At 47.6% G+C, this 23,824-nt stretch overlaps 1 protein-coding gene across 2 annotated transcripts in view; it reads right to left on the bottom strand.

Annotated features, from left to right (window-relative positions):
• The window catches only part of NOTCH1 (notch receptor 1), a 136,873-nt gene that overhangs the window by 37,951 nt on the left and 75,098 nt on the right, over window positions 1–23,824 (bottom strand). For both annotated transcript variants that reach the window (XM_085612969.1, XM_085612960.1), the window contains exons 3-4: window positions 4,777–5,045; window positions 3,957–4,289 (exon numbers count right to left, since the gene is read on the bottom strand). In XM_085612969.1, coding sequence (XP_085469095.1) covers window positions 3,957–4,289; window positions 4,777–5,045 — 602 coding nt within the window. The remainder of the gene's footprint in view (window positions 1–3,956; window positions 4,290–4,776; window positions 5,046–23,824) is intronic.

The raw sequence follows: 23,824 nt of genomic DNA, 5'->3' as shown, positions 1-23,824 counted from the left end.
GCTTGACTTCCTGTTTCAGAAATGCTTGCGAGCCTAGCGTTGAATTAAGCGACAATCTGCTTCCCTTTTCTGCCAATGCTGCAACCCCCCAACGCAGCACAGAAAACATGCGCCAGCCATCATCAGCGCGGCGTCCTGCGCCTGAGACCCTGGGGGTAATTCAGCGCCTGATTTCAGGAGGCTACTGCAGCCTGCACCACACAGTGCCCCTGCTGTGCTGCCAACGATAGTAACAACACAACTATTACCCCTCCCACTCCTAAAGAGTGACAAAGCGGGCTATTTCGGGCCCTCACAGAAAAAAAGTGCAACCATGGGATTCGGACTAAGCTTAAAGCATCAATATGTTTGTATTTCTTTGTTTAAAAAATATATACTTCTTCAGCGCGTGCTGTAACCACTACTTCCAGCTTTTTTTATCTTCACTGTACTACTGAAGTAACCACAAACTCTACTTCAACCTGCATTACTTTATGACCACTACTACTGTAACTACCACAGCAATAGTACTAATGCTACAGCTGCTACCACCACTAGCCACAATCACTACTACTACCACTGTTTCTACCACGCTACAAAAACTAATACTACGACTCCAACCACTAATACTTCTACTACTACCACTTTTAAAAAAACACTGCAACCACTGCTACTACCACTTCTACTACAGCCACAAGTCAGTAGCTGCCAACACAGGTAAGATTGGTAGGGGGTAGAAGTGAACAGACGGCGGGTGAATGAAACGGGCGATGCGGCGAGGTGAGTGGTTTTATTTATTTATTATTGCTTAACCTGTCGACTTCTACCACCCCGCCCCACCCCACTGCCCACCGCTCTTACCTGTGCGAGCCGCTACTGCCATAAGTAGTACAACTTACATATTACCCAGTGCTTAATTTAAGCCTGTGGTTTCCGGTGCTGGCACCGGCACTCAATTATCAACACCGGCACTTGTGACAGTCTGCCACTGGGTGGCGCTGTCTGCCTCATTTAGAGATTACTACAACAACCGTTACAGCACGCACTGAAGAAGTATATCTTTTTTAATCAAAGAAATACAAACATATTGATTCTTTAAGCTTAGTCCGATTCCCATAGTTACACATTTTTTTCTACATGGATTTTTGAAAGTGAAACGCACAGGTGGGTTTTGACGGGGAATTAGAGATATTTGGACATTTACTGTGGGAAAACCATTTCCTCTTCCTAAAATCCATTCTCTAGTTTTGAAAAACCTATATTTTGCATTTTAGTTACAAGTTAAACGTCTACGAATAAAAGCTCTACAATCAGTTGAGGAAAACCCTAAGTATTTAACCCATATATTTGCTACAAAATACTACGAGTCTAAAAAGTGGCCTAAAGAGACAAGCATGCACTAAAAGGGCATGTGTGTGGCAACTTAAGAGACACAGACATAACTGCTAACTTCTTCCAACAATTTGCCATCTACAAATTCTGGTTTTAGGTCTGGCCGCCCCTACCCACTGCAACTTCTGGCAGTTGGTAAACAATAATGTACTGCTGCGCTAGGGGTTCAGTTGGGAAAGTTGATACTTGCAAACAAACGATTGGCAGAATAGAAGCATGTTTAAAGTGGATATTATCAAAAAATTAATTAGGAGCAGTCGCACCTTCAAATGTTTTGAAACGGAATTATAAATCTTTTACGAGCCACCAGATAAACTATGAAGAGCTTACTTTGCTTCTACGTTCTTTGGCTCTCTTTGTAACATACAACTCAGGGCTCCTTTTACAAGCTCTGCACTACTCCCTAGTGTCAAGAGGTGGCTGTGACGCCTACCGATGACATCACAGCATGGCTGGCCCCAGGCTCCTCTGGCTGAGAAGACAAAGGTCTCAGGTAGGGCGGCTTCTACAGGCCAGAGAGTCCAACAGCTGTCAGCTGACAAGATATTGGGTTTAATGGCCCTCCTTCAGCAAGCCTTCTGTTTTCTTTGCAAGAGGATGTGATCGGGGGAAAAAATCTGCATTATTATCATTCAAAACGAATCTAACTACTCTTGGCCCATTCTGCATTCAGTCATTAGATAAAAAGTGATCTGCTCAACAATGTCCTCTCATAACCTTTCGATGTTGTCTTCTTCACGGAATAAACTGTTTCTCTTATGTTTGATTTGTTTTTAGAATTCAGAGCAATGAAATGTGTTAAGCTTGTCAAGTACTGCCGTGAACAGGAAATCCATCTTCTTTCCTGTCACGAAAATATCTACAATCAAAAAAAAAAAACACCTCAAAACTTGTTGAACTTTTCACTTATTGGTCGGCATGTTGTAGAGTTGGAAGGTGAGCAGCCGGTTCCCTTGTTAAGAAGCCGTGGCGTGTAGAGTGGTCTCACCACTGTGGTATGGATGGACGCCACGCTTGCATCCGCGACAGAGACGTTACCCCTGGGTGTCCGACACTAGCGCCCACGCCAATGTGACGCTGGTATGATGAACCACGAGTGGTAGCAAGACAGGCTCTTCTGAGATACAGCCGGCCAATACCAGGTCTTAGACACAGGCCTATTTGTCAATAACGCCTATTGGAATATGGCTATACAAGAAAAACACATGTATATAATATTAACAAATTCAGTTTTCTTTCTAGCCACAAATGATGCTCTCAGAAAGCTCCTCAACTCATTAGCAATTTCCCTTTAGTGTCCGCACATGTGTATTCATCTACAAAGAAACTGGCTGCAACTTATGGTTTAAGGTTCAAGCTCGGGTTGGGAGGAATCGGCACAGAAGCTAAACTAGTAACTCTCTTTTTGTAGCACTCCCAGGGGTATGCGCATGATACTGTGAAGTCTGTAGCATAGTGCCTTTGCCTCTCTCTGAAGGAAGGTTGGCTCCCCCATGTTTGGAATTTGAAACGAGCTGTGGTCCTCTGAATGTGCACAGAGCCTAAAGTGAGGGCATCAAAGAAGGTGAGATGCTTTGCTGGGGCTGGTGCTGCATAATAGCAGTTTCAAGAGAGAACCGACCAAATGGAGCGCGCCAAAATTCAAATTACCAACAGAGCATAGTAACTGTGAATTGGAAAAGAGCCTTGCTAAGTCCTTCTGGAGTGTGTAGGTTGGGAGAGATCAGGTCATGAACAGGCTCTGGAAGGAATTTCCCATAAAAATCTATTATATGACAACAGACAAGAGCGGCTTGTCCCAATAAATCCACTACCAGCTTACAGACTGAGCACTTGGGTACATATAACATGCCAAGTCTTTTCCAAGATTCTACTTCCAACATTCCGTCTAGTTCTAGGGTTTTTCAGATACTAAAAAAGGTTCTGTTTTATACTGCTCGCCTTTGTCTTCCGTTGAAGAATGTGAAGACCACTGTCCTTGGCGGCCGCTTTCCACCTAAAGTGAGATCTCTAAGAACATTCCTAAGGGGAGAGAGACTAGTTTGCAGGCCGCCCATGTTGCGAAAAGCTTCTAGAAGACACACGGAAAGGATGTCCACGATCAAGAAACACAAAACATGAAAGTATGTACTGTGCACCAATAGTGGTACGGCTCTGGTGCAGAACTCCTGTAGCAAATTAAAAGGTTTTTAGATAGTTGCCGAAACTACAGCTAACTATACATGTATGCTTGAAGTCAGATTTGGAAATTGAATGTTCCAATTATAGGGTTATGTCAATCTTGCATTTTAGGTGCAAACTTGGAAATCCTTCTATATGATATGGGTAAATAAAATGATTTTGCATTTGATATTGGGGCTCACCTGCTTCAAAGGGCTCTCAATTTCAACTGCTATGAAATTCCACTGGCCTAGGAAGATATAGTAATTTGTCCAGGACCACACAATTTGGTTAGGATGCATGCTGGGAAGTATGATTTACCCACCACTATGCATTTCTCTCAACGTGTACAGGGGTTTATCACACAGGTGACAACACAAAGCTCCATGGAGCAACAGAAAAGGCAGAGGAAAAAAAACACATACCTGGAAGACATGCGCATTCATAGGTGGTATCCCCTGTCTGTCGGCAGGTTCCGCCATTCTGGCACGGGGAGGGGTAGCAAGGCACGTAGAAATTTTCGCAGTTGCGTCCCGTGTATTCCGGTTTGCAGGTGCACTGGTATGATCCCACCTCGTTCACGCATGTACCTCCATTCTTACATGGGACAGAATTACATTCATTGGTGTCTTGTTTACAGGTGGGTCCATGGTAAGCTGGAGGGCACTTGCAGACATACTGGGCTTCGAAAGGCACGCACTGTCCCCCATTGCCGCACGGGTTCGAGGCACAGGGATCTGCCTGCTGGCAAGTTTCACCTAAAGAGCCAAAGAAAAGGAAAACATTATTTAGCTCCAGATACCCAATGTTTCTTCCTTCCTAAATGTATATTACCTTTGCTTCATTTATAACAAAATATGTACTGGTACCCAAAACCTTTTTCCAGGCTCAGAAGGCTGAGCGAAGAGGTCAGATGGGCCAGGGAGGATGGCTTTACCAAACTCCATGCCCTCCCAGGTCTACTTTAGGCCTGCCTGGATAGCAGCATTGCATGCCGTCAGGAGTGAGAACAACATAAAATAGAAGGACTGCCTATACAACAACTAGTAAAGGATAACTTTATTGGTTGTCCTTTTTCTATTTCCATAAACCACAGTGGAAATTAAAAGGGACAGGGGCAGTGTGGAAATTAGTGTAGAATGTGATAAAGCTCTTGATCCCCAGAAATAAGTGCCCACTGGTAACTACAGACACAAATTAAGTACAGTGTGACGCAGACATCTGTTCATTGAGTTTCCACTTTACCTGTCCACCCCGGGGGACATCTGCACTTATGCTGGGTGAGGCTAGACAGCAGTTCGCACGTCCCACCATTTCGGCAAGGGTTATTCAGGCAAACATTATCCGTGGGAGTCAGGCACAACTTGTCGGAGTATCCCAAGCGGCAGATACAGCTATAATCCACCGTGTTTCCACGGATCTCGACTTGGCACGTTCCGGAGTTCATACATGGAGAGCTAAGGCAGGGGTTGGAGTATTGGCACCTTTCGCCTACAAATGCACTGCTGCTACACCTGCAACAAAAAATTCAGTTTGGGTGATTTCAACGCAACACATATCTCATCTCGCGTCTTGAACAATAGTGCACTGTACTTCAATTTGCTTCACGTCTTTATTTTTCTATTTATTGGGCCTCTCAAGTACCCGAGTATAATTGACTTCTTTCGGAGTGATAATCTAAAATCCATAATATCCTTCCAGCATCGATCCAAACCCCAACAAACCACATTCCAACATTATTAAAACAACCAGACAACATTTATCCAACACCCAACTAACAGCCATTCAACACCCTTCCATCACCCAACCAATAGCCTTCCAAAACCTTTCCAACACCCATCCTGCACTTAACCAATAGCATTCCAAAACCCTTCCAGCACCCAACCAATAGCCTTCCCAAACCCTCCCAGCACCCAACTAATAGCATTCTAAAACCCTTCCAACACCCATCAAATAGCCTTCCAAAACCCTACCAACACCAATCCAGCACCCAAACATTAGTATTTCAGATCCCTTCCAACACCCATCAAATAGCATTCCAAAAGCCATCCAACAACCATCCAGCACTCAACCAATAGCATTCCAACACCCATCAAATAGCCTTCTAAAACACTTCCAACACCCATCCAATAGTGTTCCAAAACCTTTCCAATACCCACTCGGCAGTCACTAATGGCCAGTCAACAGTCAGCTAAAATCCTTCCAACAGACTTCCAGAAACCAAGCACCACCCATCAAAGATCCATTCAACAGCCTATGAAGACCTCTCCACACACTTCTAGTGATTGTGTTCCAACAAAAACAACAGAGCTACTAGCAAGTCTGCTCATCGAAGTAACCGGAAATGTACTTAGAACACTTTACAAGACTCCTATAAATAAATAAATGTGTTATCCATGGACAAACAACAGACAACCGAAGCAGGTCTTCTTAGAATTCCAAAGTATCAAGATTACATAGGGATCACACATTGTTCGATCACAGGAAACAAATGGGATCTTTGTGTGTTCATCTAGCTGGCCTTTTAATCTGAATCAGTTACTCCCAAGGAGGAGATGTGGTAAAAAGGGAGCAGGGGAGGGTAGTGTGCAAGGACTTTGCTGTCCAAGGGATGTGACATTTTTTTTCTGTTTTCTTCCATGGCAATTTTTTCATATCTGCTGTCTATAAGGCAAGTGGCGCCCTTATACACAACCTTGCTTACAGCACAGTACAGGCTCTTCCCCAAAATGTAAGATGCAGATATGTAGTGTTTGTTCCCATACAAGTGGGGTTTGCAAGAGCTGTAATTGCTATCTTGCCCGCAGCATGATCAACTTACTAGACACTGCTTACCTGTCTACTGGCCCCTCGCATCTGGGTTACGCAGCGAGCACAAAGCATTCTGGGATTCGTAGTTCAGTTTTCTCAATATAAGTAGGAATATAGAAATCCCAGAATGCTCAGCTGGACTGGATGAAACACCAGAGCTGTTTGAAAGTTTCCTTTGTGAGGGGGGGTGGAAGGGTGTTTTGACAGCTACGACGCTGTGTTGCCTCCTTGTACAGAGCGCCCCACTCCCATCCTCAAATGAATGGGTTTTGTTTTGGGGAGGGGGCAATCAATCAGCGCCGCCCTTAGAACGTGACCCCTCCGTCCAAGTGGACCAGCGGTTCTATGGGAATCCCTGGTTCACAAGGACCATCACTGCACGTTCCTACCTGCCTCCTGCATCTCCCACTGACCCCCCAAGAGCCGTAAATCATGGAGCTTAAAAGAGCTTTTCAGGGGAGTCTTCTCCTGCCCCCAGCCTGCCAGATGAACCGGAAAAGAAACCCTCCAGGGACCAGTGCTCTCTGCCCCTTCTCTGAACAGATTCACTCAAGCAGGCAAGATAAATATGAGCGTCCAGCCTCCCACCCCGGCGCAAACACTGCACAGCAGATTCCAGATTAGCTGTGGCAGTTTCCATGTTTGGGAGGGAAACTGATCTGTTTCACTTTGTGACACCCTAATGAGAGTGGACACATTCCAGTGGCTGAAGGCGCGCATGCGCACTCGGCCAACGCTGCCTATTGGTCTGCTGGAGGATGCATACAATTACACCTGCCTCAAGTTGAAGGAGCTGTGCGCCTGCCCCCCAGGGTGGGCAACACAGGTTCCGGGAGGACAGGTTCGACATTTTTAGAGCATCTGCATGAGATTAATTTGCAAACAACTTGAATGGAACTCCTTTACCTAGTTAATGAATATCTTGAAAATCTGGATTGGATCCAGACCCCCGCGGTCCTATGTTAGACAGATATGCAGCCCATGCCAACACCTGGGTTACCCAGTAATGCCTACGGCAGGGACGCTGTATTTTCCTATTGGACAGTCATATTTTACACGCCATGAACACAGCAAATGGAGGGTATTTATAACCGCATTCAGACTCTGCAAAAATCCTCATGTGTGATACTTGTTTGTAGAAGAAGTACACACGTGTCTGAGGCTGATCATGCATGTAGGGTCCGGCGGGAGAACAACAGCATCAACAATCTCAAGAAAGTTACACTTGTCTAAGTGTGCACTACATCAAAAACCATGAAGGGGCCCTGGTGAAGACCCATAAAACCCCCATGTGCACGAAACGTCAATGAGAGGCACACAGGGCGCATAGCCCTTCACAGCATGTCCAACTGTTAGTACTCAGGAACAGTGGCATGAACCTCTGCAAAGTGGCCTCCGAAAGCCAATATTACGAACAAGTTATGGTTTTCCTTCAACATCATCGGGCTGATTACTATTCTTTTATTCTGTGTTATGCATGATCGTTGAAATAAGGATAACATTGTTAGAACGTACTTTTTTATGATCAAAGGCTCTTCGGAGAATAACAAAAATCAGCCAAACTGGAAAATATGAGTTTCAGAAGTTTCACTCAGTGTCGCCTGTGCAGTTTCCCAGAATAGCTGTGCGTCATGTGTGGCAGATCTTAGAGAGATAGACACTGTTATGAGCACACCTCCTGGGCAGTGCAGGTGTGTGGGATGCCCGCAGCTTCCCTCACAACCACGGGGCTGTTACGAGGGGGCGAGGAGCCCTTTTGGAAGGGGCACAAGGGCACGCCATCTGTTGCCCGAAAGCTCAAAGGTCTGGACTTGCACAAAGCAAGTGCAAGAAGACGAATTACTGCCCATTGGGTTGGGTTGTTTACTGACAGAACAAAGAGGGGTGCTCTCAGCACACAGAGCCCCGGAGGAGTGGAAAGGAAGACAGACTGCAAGAGGCCAGCACCAAGCAACAGATGGACCCCGAGTGAGGGAGGGCAGGGGACAGACACACGGCTGACAGCCTGTGTCTGGGCACCTCAACTCTGAGAGGACACGATTGCAGCTAATTCACACCGAGTATTTTATATTTCAAAGTTACTAATGGCTAGGATTGGTTCATCTGAATACAGAAAGGTGCCTGGTTGCTGTTGTTTGTACTTGTTAATGGCTAGGATTGGTTCATCTGAATACAGAAAGGTGCCTGGTTGCTGTTGTTTGTACTTGTTAATGGCTAGGATTGGTTCATCTGAATACAGAAAGGTGCCTGGTTGCTGTTGTTTGTACTTGTTAATGGCTAGGATTGGTTCATCTGAATACAGAAAGGTGTCTGGTTGCTGTTGTTTCTACCTGTTAATGGCTAGGATTGGTTCATCTGAATACAGAAAGGTGCCTGGTTGCTGTTGTTTCTACCTGTTAATGGCTAGGATTGGTTCATCTGAATATAGAAAGGTGCCTGGTTGCTGTTGTTTGTCCTTGTTAATGGCTAGGATTGGTTCATCTGAATACAGAAAGGTGTCTGGTTGCTGTTGTTTCTACCTGTTAATGGCTAGGATTGGTTCATCTGAATACAGAAAGGTGCCTGGCTGCTGTTGTTTGTACTTGTTAATGGCTAGGATTGGTTCATCTGAATACAGAAAGGTGCCTGGCTGCTGTTGTTTGTACTTGTTAATGGCTATGATTGTTTCATCTGAATACAGAAAGTTGCCTGGTTGCTGTTGTTTGTCCTTGTTAATGGCTAGGATTGGTTCATCTGAATACAGAAATGTGCCTGGTTGCTGTTTCTACTTGTTAATGGCTAGGATTGGTTCATCTGAATACAGAAAGGTGCCTGGTTGCTGTTGTTTCTACTTGTTAATGGCTAGAATTGGTTCATCTGAATACAGAAAGGTGCCTGGCTGCTGTTGTTTGTACTTGTTAATGGCTAGGATTGGTTCATCTGAATACAGAAAGGTGCCTGGCTGCTGTTGTTTGTACTTGTTAATGGCTATGATTGTTTCATCTGAATACAGAAAGTTGCCTGGTTGCTGTTGTTTGTCCTTGTTAATGGCTAGGATTGGTTCATCTGAATACAGAAATGTGCCTGGTTGCTGTTTCTACTTGTTAATGGCTAGGATTGGTTCATCTGAATACAGAAAGGTGCCTGGTTGCTGTTGTTTCTATCTGTTAATGGCTACGATTGGTTCGTCTGAATACAGAAAGGTGCCTGGTTGCTGTTGTTTCTACCTATTAATGGCTAGGATTGGTTCATCAGAATACAGAAAGCTGCCTGGTTGCTGTTGTTTCTACTTGTTAATGGCTAGGATTGGTTCATCTGAATACAGAAAGGTGCCTGGTTGCTGTTTGTACTTGTTAATGGCTAGGATTGGTTCATCTGAATACAGAAAGGTGCCTGGTTGCTGTTGTTTCTACTTGTTAATGTCTAGAATTGGTTCATCTGAATACAGAAAGGTGCCTGGTTGCTGTTGTTTGTACTTGTTAATGGCTAGGATTGGTTCATCTGAATATTGCAAGGGGCCTGGTTGCTGTTGTTTCTATTAAAAAGGGTTTGTGTGGATGTTTGTAGCCGGACAGTATCCCACAGCAAATCAACAAACATCTATTGAAGACATAATTGGGGGAATAGCCTAGTACTGTACCCTACATAAATGAGAACAAGTAATCATATGTCAGGGAGCCGAAATGTCTCCGTGAATGAGGACCATTGATCAACGTGGATCATGGGTCTTCTAAAAACGATGTATTGTTTAAATTAATAATAAGCACTTAATTGGAAAAAAAACAGGCAGGGTTCGGAGGCTCTGGAGATCTGGGCCCTCATCGCTTGCCTGGCACACTTCCTTCGAGAACCCTTCTTGCATCAAGACTTTTCAGTGCAATGCGCTGTTTCTTCCACACTCTAAACCCACCGCCCTTATCAGGGTGCTTGAAAATAAGCTCTCTGAGAGGCTACACTGGTTATCAATGCAGCTATCGCAATAAAAACAAGCACGTCCCCGCTAGCAGTTTTCAGCCTCAGAAAATTCAATTTCATTTCAGTGGTCATATTCTTGTCCTTGTGGCGTACAAGACATTCTTGGGATGTCAGGACCTGGTACTGCCCCGCAATACTGTAAGACGTGAGAATCCGCCATTTGGGCCCTTCTGCGGGGTTGAGATAGAACCAGCAGCTTGAGCGAGGCAGGTGATGTCAGATACTGACAGACTGGCTCTACGCTGACACAAAGAGCGCTTCTCTAATCCCAGGTCTTTACGGAAGGGGAAAGACAAATCTTTGTCCAGGATTGACTAGGACAAGCATCACTCGGAGATTTGGACCAGGGCTTCATCAGATTCCTGTGTGTGGTCTTCGCCTGTCTGATCCCTGCCCCGAACCAGGCCAGGGATCAGACTTTCTTTCCGCTCACCTGTAAATAAACCCGCCCACTGGTCCTTTGTCTGCTGAACGACGCCTTGACCTCAGGTGACACACCTACCTAGATGAAGGGAGGTTAAAATGACTTTTGTACTTTCTTTGCTGGGTAAAGAAAGTGGGCTCGCTTTACAGTGAACACACTCCTTAGACTCAAGCTTCTATAGAGTGAAAAATTGAGCACTGATTTTTGTAAGTCCAAATATCCCACCGCAGGGGCCTGTCAGGACGCAGATCTCTCCTCGAAACTGTACTTTGTCCATTTGTAAGATGTCTATCTCTGCCAGCTGTCCACGATGTTCATGCAACTCGGGTAACAACACCAGACTTGTGTTTGTAACCCCACACAACCCATATATGGGCTTATGTATGTAATGAAATGAAAACTTGCCTAATGTGCCCCACTTTTGATAGAAGTGTTACTCAATGCATGTAATACACGATCAAAGAACGGATATTGAAACGTTTGAGATGGAGGACTCCGGTGAACTGGACATAAATTGGCCCGTGCACAAAAGCAGCACTTTCCAAACTTGGGGTCGATGTTTTGTCAACATGGCCTACAAGTTGGATCCAGGATGGGGTGGGGGCGACGACAAGAGAAATGGCGGGCAAATCCGAGGGAGCACTGCGCCAAACTCGAGTTTTTCTCGCTTCCTTGCCAACCTCAGCACGGATTCACTGCTTAGAAAGGCTGGGAAGGGGTGGGGGCCCGGAGACTTTTCAAGCAAACAAGTTTGCATTCTCCAGACCCAGTGAAAGAAAATGTCCAAGATAAATCTGGGCATCTGCTGCGGGCGTACAAAAGGCGCCGGGAGCAGGTGTGTGCATGCTAATGAGAGGTGGCAGCTGCTCTGCAGGGCCAGCCCCCAGCAACCTTTAATGGCTGCTGGGGGCTCGTGGAGGCGGGTGCAAGTGAATTATACAGCCCTGGGTAATGCAGCAGGGCCGCTTTCTGAGGCCTGCTGTTGGCATGAGAGGCGTCCTTTGTCCATTGCTCCTGACTGCACTCCCAGTGGAAGCATGCTGACTGAAGAGCATTCAACAGTCCTCCCAGAAGCAATGCCTTTCTAGAACTTCTCGCCTTCTTTTCTTTAAAGGCTAGATGCAAAGTTTATTACAACATGTGAATACGGCATCAACCACAAAGTCCTCCAGCATGCCACACCATGTTAAATGCGCTGTAGATTTACTACCAAACAAAAAAAAAAACACTATTACTCAATTCAAACAAGTAAAGCGATAGCTACAAATTGTTTGATTGGCTGCTAGGCAGACCATTAGAATTACTCTTGCGTGAGTCGTCCTTCACGAGTAGGTGGTCATGCTATCGCAGGCTCTCGCAGTGGTCTCCCTAGCCCGCTGTGGGTGCTTGTGTTACACAAAGGCTGCGAGGAATTAGGACCCTGGATGTGTTGCCTAAAAAGTGGAATGCAGTTTTGTTATATTGGGGGTCACCTTATCTCTGTGACTGCATTAGGGACCAAATACAGACCACACAGGCCTTGCACTGCAGACCGCACTGACATTTTACAACTTCAGAACTTTGTCTTTTCCTCTTGAAGTTCCCATATAGCCTTAATGCCCTGAAAAAGTCCAGGCAAACCTACACTGGGGCGAAACGTGTGGGCTAAAAGGGTATTCCCGTGGAAAAATGAAGGGAAAAAGTGTTGAAATTAATACAGCAAATTTCCTCTTTCTTTGTTAAAACAAGAAACAAGAGATGTTTTATTCAAACACGTTGCTGAGGTTGTTGGCCTGCTGATTATAGTCAAAATCTGGCAGTGTGTGCTAACCTTACAAATAGAAACTGTGACTCACTACTGTGCAGAAACTAACAGAATGGTAAGAACTTGACAAAAGGGTCCATTTCAAGCATTTGTGATTGACCCTCTAACTCCTTCAAGGAAGAGTTATGTCCTCGCCTAGAGCCTGCCCGGCAGCTACTCACAACATTCCTCACCACCTCTGATGGGCGTTGTCCGTCTGGCTAGCTCTGCTGAAATATGGCGGAGTAAGCATCTTTCATGTGTCGCGTGGATATGGTGATGCCTTTAGTCAAACACCAAGGTTTCAAAATAGCAGCTCAGCGCACGCTCTTGGGGCATTTCTAAGTGTGGTCTTTAACTTTGCACTGACGTGCTAAATACATCGCCAGCACAAGTCACGAATTCATGGAGCGCGCGCCTCCAGAACCATGGAGACCAGGATACATTCAACATGGCTGCCGCAGGTCAGACTGGAACATCAAGTATGGAAAAGCCATCTATTCCTTCGAAAAGGTTGCAAAATCCAACACTATCGATAGGATGATGGATTTTACAGGGATCGATTGGTGGGAATACTGTGCAGGCCTGTCCTCCTGCGTAGGCGCAGCTGCGTCATCTTTAGAGCACATCCCCAAACCTCACACAACACCCCGATATATGCGAGACTTCAACCCTTATCAACGATGCACTAAAAGGGGCCAGGAACTCGATATAAATCGGAGTGTTTTGAGACCTTGTCAGGGATTGGAAGCGCTATATAAATTCTACAACACAACAGTATGACAAGAAGGTAAGAAACCTAGGTTCTACAACTTTTATCTGTAGTTCACAGGGTTGGTGCGTCTGCTGCACTGCAGGGTCAGTAACGTGAAAGTTAGAGTTTGCAATCTTGTCAGGGCCCACTCAGTCATATATCCATCTGAGTTATGTAAAATGAGTTCGAATGAAATGGGCTATGGCACCACGAAGCTGCATGTCTATGGGTGTGAGCACTACACAATAAACGTGTTAATATGTGTAACATCGCCCATCTCCATTTGCTTTATGAAACAAAAAACAAGACTTTGGACATCTCCTTCTTAGAAACTGGTACCTCATTCGTTCCAGGCGAGCAGAGGCTTTGAAAGATGCCCATAGCATTCACCCAACCTTCACAGAGTAACGACTGGAGAAAATGTACCGAGACCATGTGTCCCAAGATGAGACACAGCATTTAAGCCCGTGTTTACAGGATCTCCGACTTTGGCAGATAAAAGATAGAAGGCAAAGGAAGATGAAGTGGTTTGCTCAAGATCACACAATTTGGTCAAATGCGAAAGCCAAGATTTTTACTCGTGTTCCCCAGCTCCACAAAAACATAGGTCGCAAGCAACAAATTAGCAGGCTATGATTTTCCAGTTGTTTGAGCACGGGGCTGGAATTGTGAGAGACACGCACATGAAAATGCACAGCTCTGCGAATTTAGAAAAGGGAGAAAAAATCCACTCAAACCTCACAAAATAGGAAAGTGCCTTTAAAATCTATTCCTCCCCCAAAGCGTCGAGTACAGCTCGCCGGAGACACGCCCACCGCAGTTGTCCAACAAACATCGTCTGCCCTTTTGTTCGCCGGCTCAACACTTCCCTTTAACCCCTCGGGCAACAGGTTGTGTCTTTTTCACGCCCTCCCCCCATCTGCAGAAATGTGACTCCTGGAAGCATCCAGGGGCAGATGTTCCTATGACCTCTGACCCAAGGCGAATGCAGACTTCTGCCGTGGTCCCTTCGTCTCCATGCCTCCCCCCCTCCGCCTCCTCCCAGCCCCAAGCTAAGCTGCCATCTGCCGCCCTGGGACAGACAATTAAATGGAAAAAAGCTAAATGGAGGGAGGGGGCGAGAGATTAACCACTAATTACCGTAGGACTTTGGCACACGGCGTGTGATAAAACGGGAATTGTGGAGGTGAAGCGATAAACCAGTGTATCAGGGGCTGAACGTGACATTATGTTCCGGGCCTTACCTGGCACGTATTACCCAGGAGCTCACTTGTGAATGAGAGCCATGCCGAGCTTAAAGTGTTGAAAAGGGTGACACCGGCCTTGGTCGGATGTCTAAAGCACAACTGGTTTCAGTAGGCAAAATCGTGGCACGTGAACCTATTATGTTGTGTTGCACATTAGAACAGAGTGTGTGAGTGTGTATACACACATTCATCAAGAAATGGAGCGAGGCGCTGAACGCCGTGACCCTCTAAAGTACACAGAGGCATTTTACGCATGTCAACAAACTTGTGTGCGACATCATGAGCGTCGGGTGAGACAGCGGAGGGAGAGAGAGCGTGAGAGACACAAAAAAGAGAGAAAGAAAGCGTCAGCCATACGGATTCAACATGGCTTCAGGTTTGACCGGCGTCTCGCCCATTGGAAAGCAGCCTCCCGTCGGGCTTTCTTTAACACTTCGAAAAGCTAGACGTGGTTTTTAGAGGCTGGAATCTCTCGGGGACTCTCTTTTTCAATGGAGTGGCACACACTAGATGCAGTCTCACCCCGGGCCAGATCCAGCCCATGAGGGTCAGGGTACAGCCGTCGTGCAGGCTGTTTTTTTTAAACATCTACTTTTACAGCAAGTTGGAAAGGTGGCAGTTACACTTCGTATAAACTCAACAGGGACACTGGACACCTCGATCTATTCTCTCACGGCACAGGATCCATTACAATGTGACCTCAAGCACCCTAACCAGGCAGACAAGGCGACTGGTAAGATAGCTCAGTGGGATCATGCATGTACTGCGGATAGCTGTCTGTAACCTTAATGTCAGATTTTCGAATTCTGGTGGGGCCACGCAGACTTTCACGCATATAAGGTCGATTAAATGACTATGTCCAAGATAGCCAATAACTCCACCTGAAATAAGCGCCTATTTACAATTCGGTTTGTATAATGTTCTATGTGTTGTATTTATCTGACAGCTAGGCACGAGCACTTCACTCCATCATAGGATTTTGTTTGCAAGTGGCTTACAGTTTTGCTTTTCCCATTACACACGCAGGACTACAAGTTCCAGAATGCAATGGAGAAACAGAGGTAGACGAGGTACCTACACCTGAGACAGCAGAAATCGACATCGCTACTTATAGGTACACAGATATAAACTCGCGTGTTATAGGAAATAATGTGAGACTGGTTCCTGAATGAATGTGTTACTATGGATACTACCTGCACTGAAGTCCTAGCTCCTCCCTGTATGGTTTACTTTCACTGACCCCACTCTCTGATCCCTTATCTCACGCACTATCGAGTATGCTTTCCAACTTCCCTCTCCTGTAAACATAAATGCCATGTTTGTTTTTCTCCATGGTAAAGGCACCGTGGGAAAGGCACCCAGAAAGCGAGGGGTCAGAGATTTAACGAGCCTCCCCCGCTTTCAGAATAAATGGTTTGTGCCAGCGGTTTTCTCTGTGCCTCCCCTACGCCTGTAATTGCCTGCAGGTGCTGGCAGGTGAGACGGCGGCCTGCCCAGCCCTGAGCACACGGGGCTGCTGACATCTGCCTGGGAAGCCAGGTTCTCCCCGCCGAATCTGGTCTGCGCCCCCAGCCACATTCCCCTGGGCGCCATCGGAGGCCACGTGTGCTGAACAGAGACCAGGTGATCCTCGCGCCTCATGGCTTACGGATGCCGAGGGGGTGATCCTTCAAAGTCAAGGTGTGACTGATACAGACATGGTCTCTGGATTGGCTGATGGAGAATGGGCATACTTCAGGGGTCCATGCCCTGCTGAGGGAGCCGGGAAGAGCTCCCGGGACCACTGACCAGGTGTCACTGATGGAGACAAGGAGCTCTTCGGGGCCCTTAGCTTGCTGATGACGACTTGGTGTTCTTTCGGGTCTAGGGGTGCCACTGACGGGAGACTGCCTGGTCAATAAACATCTGTTATTCAGCGCCAAGATGCCCTTGGGTGAACGTGCGCTTTACAAACACACATTATGTCATGTCTTCTGGGCGTCAGGTGTTGCTGAGGAAGACTGGGTGGTCTTTCAAGGCTAAGTTGTCTCTGGTGCAGAGTGGTAGCTGTTCCAGGCCCATGGCATCTCTGAAGAAGACTGAATGCTATTTGGGGGACAAGGTGTGGCTGACGTTGATTGGGTGCTCCTCTGGGGCCTGGGTACCAGTGAAAGCGAGAGGCTGCTCTTCTGGGCCAGAGATTTCGCTGCTTGAAACTCTGTCTCCAGGGCTCAGGAATCACTTACAAGAACATGAATGTGCTTCTGGGACCCAGGTGCCCCTGACTAGATACCCAGCAAAGGGGCTGAGGTGGTGCCCCTGCCTAGATACCCAGCACAGGGGCTTAGGTGGTGCCCCTGCCTGGATACCCAGCACAGGGGCTTAGGTGGTGCCCCTGACTAGATACCCAGCACAGGGGCTGAGGTGGTGCCCCTGCCTGGATACCCAGCACAGGGGCTTAGGTGGTGCCCCTGACTAGATACCCAGCACAGGGGCTGAGGTGGTGCCCCTGCCTAGATACCCAGCACAGGGGCTTAGGTGGTGCCCCTGACTGGATACCCAGCACAGGGGCTGAGGTGGTGCCCCTGACTAGATACCCAGCACAGGGGCTTAGGTGGTGCCCCTGACTAGATACCCAGCACAGGGGCTTAGGTGGTGCCCCTGACTAGATACCCAGCACAGGGGCTGAGGTGGTGCCCCTGCCTAGATACCCAGCACAGGGGCTTAGGTGGTGCCCCTGCCTAGATACCCAGCACAGGGGCTTAGGTTTTGCCCCTGCCTAGATACCCAGCACAGGGGCTTAGGTGGTGCCCCTGACTGGATACCCAGCACAGGGGCTGAGGTGGTGCCCCTGCCTGGATACCCAGCACAGGGGCTTAGGTGGTGCCCCTGACTAGATACCCAGCACAGGGGCTGAGGTGGTGCCCCTGCCTGGATACCCAGCACAGGGGCTTAGGTGGTGCCCCTGCCTGGATACCCAGCACAGGGGCTTAGGTGGTGCCCCTGACTAGATACCCAGCACAGGGGCGGAGGTGGTGCCCCTGCCTAGATACCCAGCACAGGGGCTGAGGTGGTGCCCCTGCCTAGATACCCAGCACAGGGGCTGAGGTGGTGCCCCTGCCTAGATACCCAGCACAGGGGCTGAGGTGGTGCCCCTGCCTAGATACCCAGCACAGGGGCTTAGGTGTTGACTCAATATTCTAAAACTGCACTCTGCAGTACTGAAAGCCACTTTGTTTTGCGTCCCTGCAGTTCCCAGTTCAGAGGTCACACATAAGCAGCAGAGATGCCAACTTTATGATGCGTCAAATATTTCCAAGCTCCAAGTCCTGCACAGCCAATGTACGCCTACTCCTATAGCAGGTGCGCAGTGATGACATTTGGGATTGGGAGTAGCAGAACATCCCTGTGGCTAGCCTCCTGCGTACAAAGCACACTTCACAGACATGCAGCGCCTGCATCGTTGTATCTTTATCTCAGCGAAGGTACCACATCAGAGATGTTAGTGATTCTGCGGCGCACCGTTGTCCTTCTCAGCATCAGATGTGGTAGGGAGTCCCCTTGGAGCTATACGTGCCTTGATGGGGGTACGATGTGCAATGCGTGCCATAACCGGTGCGAGCCGCTGTTGATCCATAGTGTGTTGGGCTCATCTGTTCCTCATCTCTCAAATGAACTGTAAATTCTTTATGTAGTACATTCAATGGCCAAAGATGCCTTCATCGAGCTCACTTGGTGGAACAGTGGGGACCAGCATTTCTAGTGGTGGTTGGAAGTTTTCTTTATAAATCCACCGTGCCTTCTATTATTGTCGATATCTTGGTCCTCTGACTTCGCTGTTCTGCTAATCTCGGATGGCATTTCCTGGTGGATCAAGGTCTACCGCTCTTCAATGGGAGGCCTGAGTAATCTCTGCTTAACTACAGGCTTTATGGTTATAGTACTAGGCGTGTTTTAGTCTCTCTTCCGCTGTGTGCAAGGACTAGCATGTGTCGGGGAGGACTGCACCTAAGAATCACAGCAAACACCGAACATGGGACTCTGGCGTGCCAGAGCGACGCACTTCAGCAGAGAGAATTTGTGTAGTAAACTCTACTCCGGTCCTAGCGTGGAATAAGGCTTTCCATGTGTGAATGCTGCTCACGACAAAGAGGGCAGCGACAGCCTGAAAGACTTGCCGTCAGTCGAGGGGTGGTGCTCTGGGTAGATTCTTGCCCTGCAGCCCACTTTGGTTATGAAGGTGTTGTTGGACATATAATCAAAAGTACAATTTATTTTCGCAGTCGATCAAGTGCCCATGATCAAGAGCCCCAAAAGAACAGACCTCATGCGTTGATTCCAAATACTTCTTCCAATCACATCAATTATCCTATATAAGCCTCCTGACTTCTTGGCCAAGCTCTGACAAGTGTCTCTGGCAGATATCCAAGCTGCCTGACCTCCTGGTCAAGTGCAAGTGTACTTACTATAGTAGCGTAAAGAACATAGAGGCTGCACTGTGGCATGTCCAACGTAGCAAACTGGACGAAACAGAACTGCCTAAAGCTCAACACAGATATAACTGAAGTCCTGATTTTCGGGAACAGGAGCTCTCCATGGGACTCCTCCTGGTGGCCAACAGACCTGGGGCCCACGCCCACGCCAAAAATCTTGGCATCATCGTGGACTACAGACTCACGCTAGCCAAACAAGGGGCCGCTGTCACCTCCTCCTCCTTCTTAATCCCGTGTATGATCCGCAAGATATTCCATTGGCTCCCCAGTGACACCAGGCACGCGGCCTCCCAGGCCCTCATAACCAGCAGGCGAGGCTATGGCAACTCACTCTACACCGGCATCACAAATCAACTCCTACAAAGACTCCAGACTGCCCACAGTGCCGCCGCCAGGCTCAGCCTCAACATATCCCCACAATGCACACATCTCGCCCCACCGCAGAGAGCTACAGTGGCTACCAATCCAGAAGCGATGCCAATTCAAACTGCTCACCCGCGCACACAGAGAGCCTGCATGATAGCTGCCCAAGGCACCTATAGAGACTAGTCAGTGACAGCCCAGGTTAAACGATTTAGAACATACTCCGGGTGCCACTGCACGCAACTTAACCTCCACTGCAACTGACTCCTGAGCCTCCTGTCCAGTGAACACCAGCACACAACAAACATGCACACACAAAGACATGCGTGACTGCACACACACGTCGGCGCATACAGATGCGCACGCATAGAGACACACACAGCTCTCGGCCCACTGAGGGGAATTAAACGTTGATAGCACATTTAGAGTAAAATGGCTACTTTTGTGAGCGTTTTTGAGAGTTTGGCAGTCGAGCTAGCCCCAACGGTGCCTCGCTGCACCTCAGAAAGGCTGCACTCTGCTGCAGAGTTCTAAGTAAGGTCCTGATAACACGACAGACAGGCTGTTCCCAGGGGCAGCCTCCACGGGGAGACGTGCGGGGTTAATGAGAGTTAACAGGACACTTGCCTGGCACCCCTTCCCATCAGTGCACATATACGAGGGAGCCCGCTTGAGAGCGACACAACCACTTGGGTGTGTAATGCAAGCACACTCAACACTCCTGCGCCAGGCTGCGCCTCCTGACTGGCTTCAATGGAAGGGGTCAGGGTTTGCATACCAGGCGGCATGTCTGTGATAATGTCTGTTACAGCCCGGGCACCAGGGACCTGTTATCAGGGCATAGCTCCTGAACACTTATTCGAGGAATGCGCCTTTCTGAGCACTCCAGGAGTTTATTCTTGGCACTCAGTCCCACTGAATAACCTCGCCACACCCAATAAAGGCAAACAGCATCACATGTTTAGGCCTTAGAGCCCTGACAGCAGTTAATTTCCAAGAATCTGAGCTGGTGAGGAGGAGAAAGTGCCCCGTGCTAGGTGTGAGTGTCTACGGTGAAGCAGATGCTGAACATCTGAAACGTAAACCCTGTACCCACTGCAGACGTAGAACAGGGAGACGAGCTCTGGTTGTGTGTCCTTCATACATTTGAACGGGGTCTCTTTAAAATGAGATGGTGGAGAATTCAACGAGGCGTGGTCTTCTTTTAGAAACGTTCTAGATATTTTGTTTTGTTTAATATTTAGACTTTTTATATAAATTAAATGGCGGTATGTTCTGGAGATGATCGGCCAGGGCACGTGTTACCAACGCTGTAAATTGGTAAGTAGGGTCACAGGTTGTATGTAGGCTGTTTGTAGGCACTGTGCTTCTAGTAAAAGCCTCATGGACCCTGGAAAGGTGTACATGTGTATGTCAGACTTCTAGAGGTTAACACACCAACTCCATAGAATGATTGACAAGGGGTTTGTTGGCGATTTGTCCTCAGAAGCAGCTTGAAGTTCAGTGCGTGCAGAGTCGCATGTGCCATCTTGGATTGGGCACAGTCATCTTGTAAACCGGAAGTGATGGTGAGATCTGCCCGTGCTGACGACTGCCCCTCGCTTCATAAATATCCATGCTCTCCAGAGTATTGAGAACAGCACAGGCCCTGGCATATTGGGTGCCCAGGAAGCGAGGGACGCTTCGTCATGACACAGTATTTTGGGCTGCACGTGGGGTGGGCTAACTTGTTTGAAACCTAACTCGCATCAACGAGGTTAAACCTAACTTGCGTCGCCGAGCCCAGGGTCTACTTCTCACTTGTCGCCCCAGGACCTGAAGCTTTCGTTGCCCGGGCTTTATTGGCCAAAGAAGAGCCTGCTCGCCTCACCTTAACAGAGGTCTGCGACATTCTCCTGTCAAGGGGTGATATTTGACCTTCTGCCCGTTCTCCGTTATTCTTAATTAAACTTCACCCAGATTCACATTTTGTCGTCAGGCGCGTGATGTCTAAGGGCAGAGAGCAAATGCTGCCCTTTAACCTCCAGGAACGTCATAGAATTTTGCTAACGCATGGAGGGAGGGGAGGGGGGGGCAGTGGAATCATGGGACTGTTTTGTGTTTTAAGCCTTTCCCTAGCTCCCGGCTGTCCTTATCTAATAAAAGAGAGTTTGTTTGGGTTAAAAAGCGGCCTTACCGCCACATAAAAGTGTCTGTTTGTGCACTGCCCCGAGAAGTGTTATTAAGGCAATGTCCTCAAAATAATTCAAGCAAATGCTCCGTATTTATCCGGGCAGTAGACAGACTTCCGCATTTTGTTTCTGGACCAATTAGAGTGTTTCCTTATGTTCGAGAACTCCCAGATAAAAACTTAGAGAACTTCAATTATCCAAAATACACCCAGTGCTAGGGGGGCACCTCCAGATAGAGAATGCTTCTGCTGCTTTGGTCTTCAGACTGGGGGGGGGGGGGTCTGGCCCCATCATTCCTGCCCCTCCAAATTCACATGCCCGAAGGGAGAGAAACAGGTACGTTAATGCTATCTATGGTGGTACAAAATAGGGCCCCACCTCTCTGGCTTTGCTATCTAGTGTCAGTGACTGGGCAGAGCATGTTCTGCGGACCTTGATGCCTCCAATCTGGGGTCACGACACGTGACTGGGCAGACTGCATGGCATGTGACCGTTTCGGCCCACAGCTGATTGGATTCATAGACATACCGGGGGTCTCAGAAATCTCCTTATGTCCAGCGGTACAAGTTTGCATATGGCCACTGTAGGTCAACCCAAACATTAACTACATCTCTACTGGAGTAAACTTTTGTACCAAAAACTTCAAAGGACCATCTGGGCTGAGACGAGGAGAGGCCGCGCTCCCCTGTCACCTCATAAGAAGTTTTAGGCGGTCTTTAAATTCATAAATGGTTACCTCCAGCAACCACGCCTAAGAACATCTGCTCTTGATAACACTGGATTCAGGGGAACAGTAGGACATTTTCAAATACAAATTACTTTTCCCACAAGGGCTGTTTCCACTTAAGATGTGGCGTTGCGATGCCTTTACACCTACACATTTTCATGAATGTTTTCCTCTCAAAGTCAACTAACCTAGGATTTCTGTTCAATTTCAGCTGATTGTTGGGCACATTTTAGTGATGGGGCAAAGCTATTTTACAAAACTGACATCTTCCTACACTTGTGTGGAGAACAAAGGGAGGTCTTGCTCGAACCCTCACGACTGCAGTCATCCTAACGGGAAGTCAAGCTCGACCCTCACTCCTGCAGTTATCCTGAAGGGAAGTCTTGCTTGGCCCTCACTACTGCAGTCACCCCGAAGGGAGATCTTGTTCGACCCTCATTACTGGAGTCACCCCGAAGGGAGGTCTCGCTCGACCCTCACTACTGCAGTCACCCCGAAGGGACGTCTTGTTCGACCCTCATTACTGCAGTCATCCTGAAGGGAGGTCTGGCTTGACCCACACTACTGCAGTCACCCTGCCACCTGCCCTCCAGCCACAAAAGGTTTGGCCATCAGCAAGACCGTGCAATGCAGTGATTGCTTCTTAACACCTTACATGTGCTCTTACAGAATGTAGTCTTAACTAAAACCATGGACCGAACTGCACATGCGGGCTCTAATTCAACAAAGTCACCCGAAAACATGTCAAGGCATGGCATGGCGAGGCATGGCCAACCCATGCAATACACCAGGCAAAAGGAAACAGGGTATAATTAGAATCAGTGTCGAGTGGGAGAGGGATGGGGATGTGGAGAGAAAAGAGGTTTGTAAAAATGGAGAATCAAGAAAGAAAGCAGATCGAAGACGAGGAAAGAAAAGGAGGTATGAGTTTCCATAGCAAATGTGTTGCTGTGGAACTTCTTATGCGTGTGGAAATCAAAGCCATATTGACAACAAAAGTATTGACAGATTCAATATATTTTCATGGAGGCCTTGTTTTCTTTGCTGTGTCTGGATTCAGAAATGAGTCTATACGGTGGGTCCCTCATGGCGATAAATTCCATGTGTCAACACAAAGCCTTAGTGTCTAGAGATACACAATAGGAGCGTGCTGGCAGCTTTCAGGGCCTGCATACTTCCAACCTGCACCGTAGAAACTCGTATCCTACTGCACCTCTGAAGAAGCCATGCGTGTGCATGCCTTGCATTCTAACTCCAAGTCCGTCCATCTACCATGTTTCATAGGAGCGCATATGCATGGGCTTTTCATAAGATGCCACGCTGTCTCCCACTCGAATACTCTTTCTCATCGACAGGAGAGGTCTGGGGCAGGACAGTGGATTTCCTTCAGACATGAGATTGAGTCGTTGCTGGTCAATGAAGAAAGTGATGACTACAACTGAAGGATTGCAAATATATACCACACATACTTTTTCATTGCTGCTGAAAAAGGCTTTAAACACACATGTCATGAGTGGAATTACAATTCCAACATTGTAGAAAGGCAATCAGTTCCTTATAGTCTGGCCTCTGCAATGTTACAGGCAA

This window comes from Triturus cristatus, chromosome 1_2, assembly GCF_964204655.1.
Source record: "Triturus cristatus chromosome 1_2, aTriCri1.1, whole genome shotgun sequence".
In the NCBI taxonomy this organism is placed as follows: Eukaryota; Metazoa; Chordata; class Amphibia; order Caudata; family Salamandridae; genus Triturus; species Triturus cristatus.
This window is presented reverse-complemented; position numbering and strand designations above follow the sequence as displayed.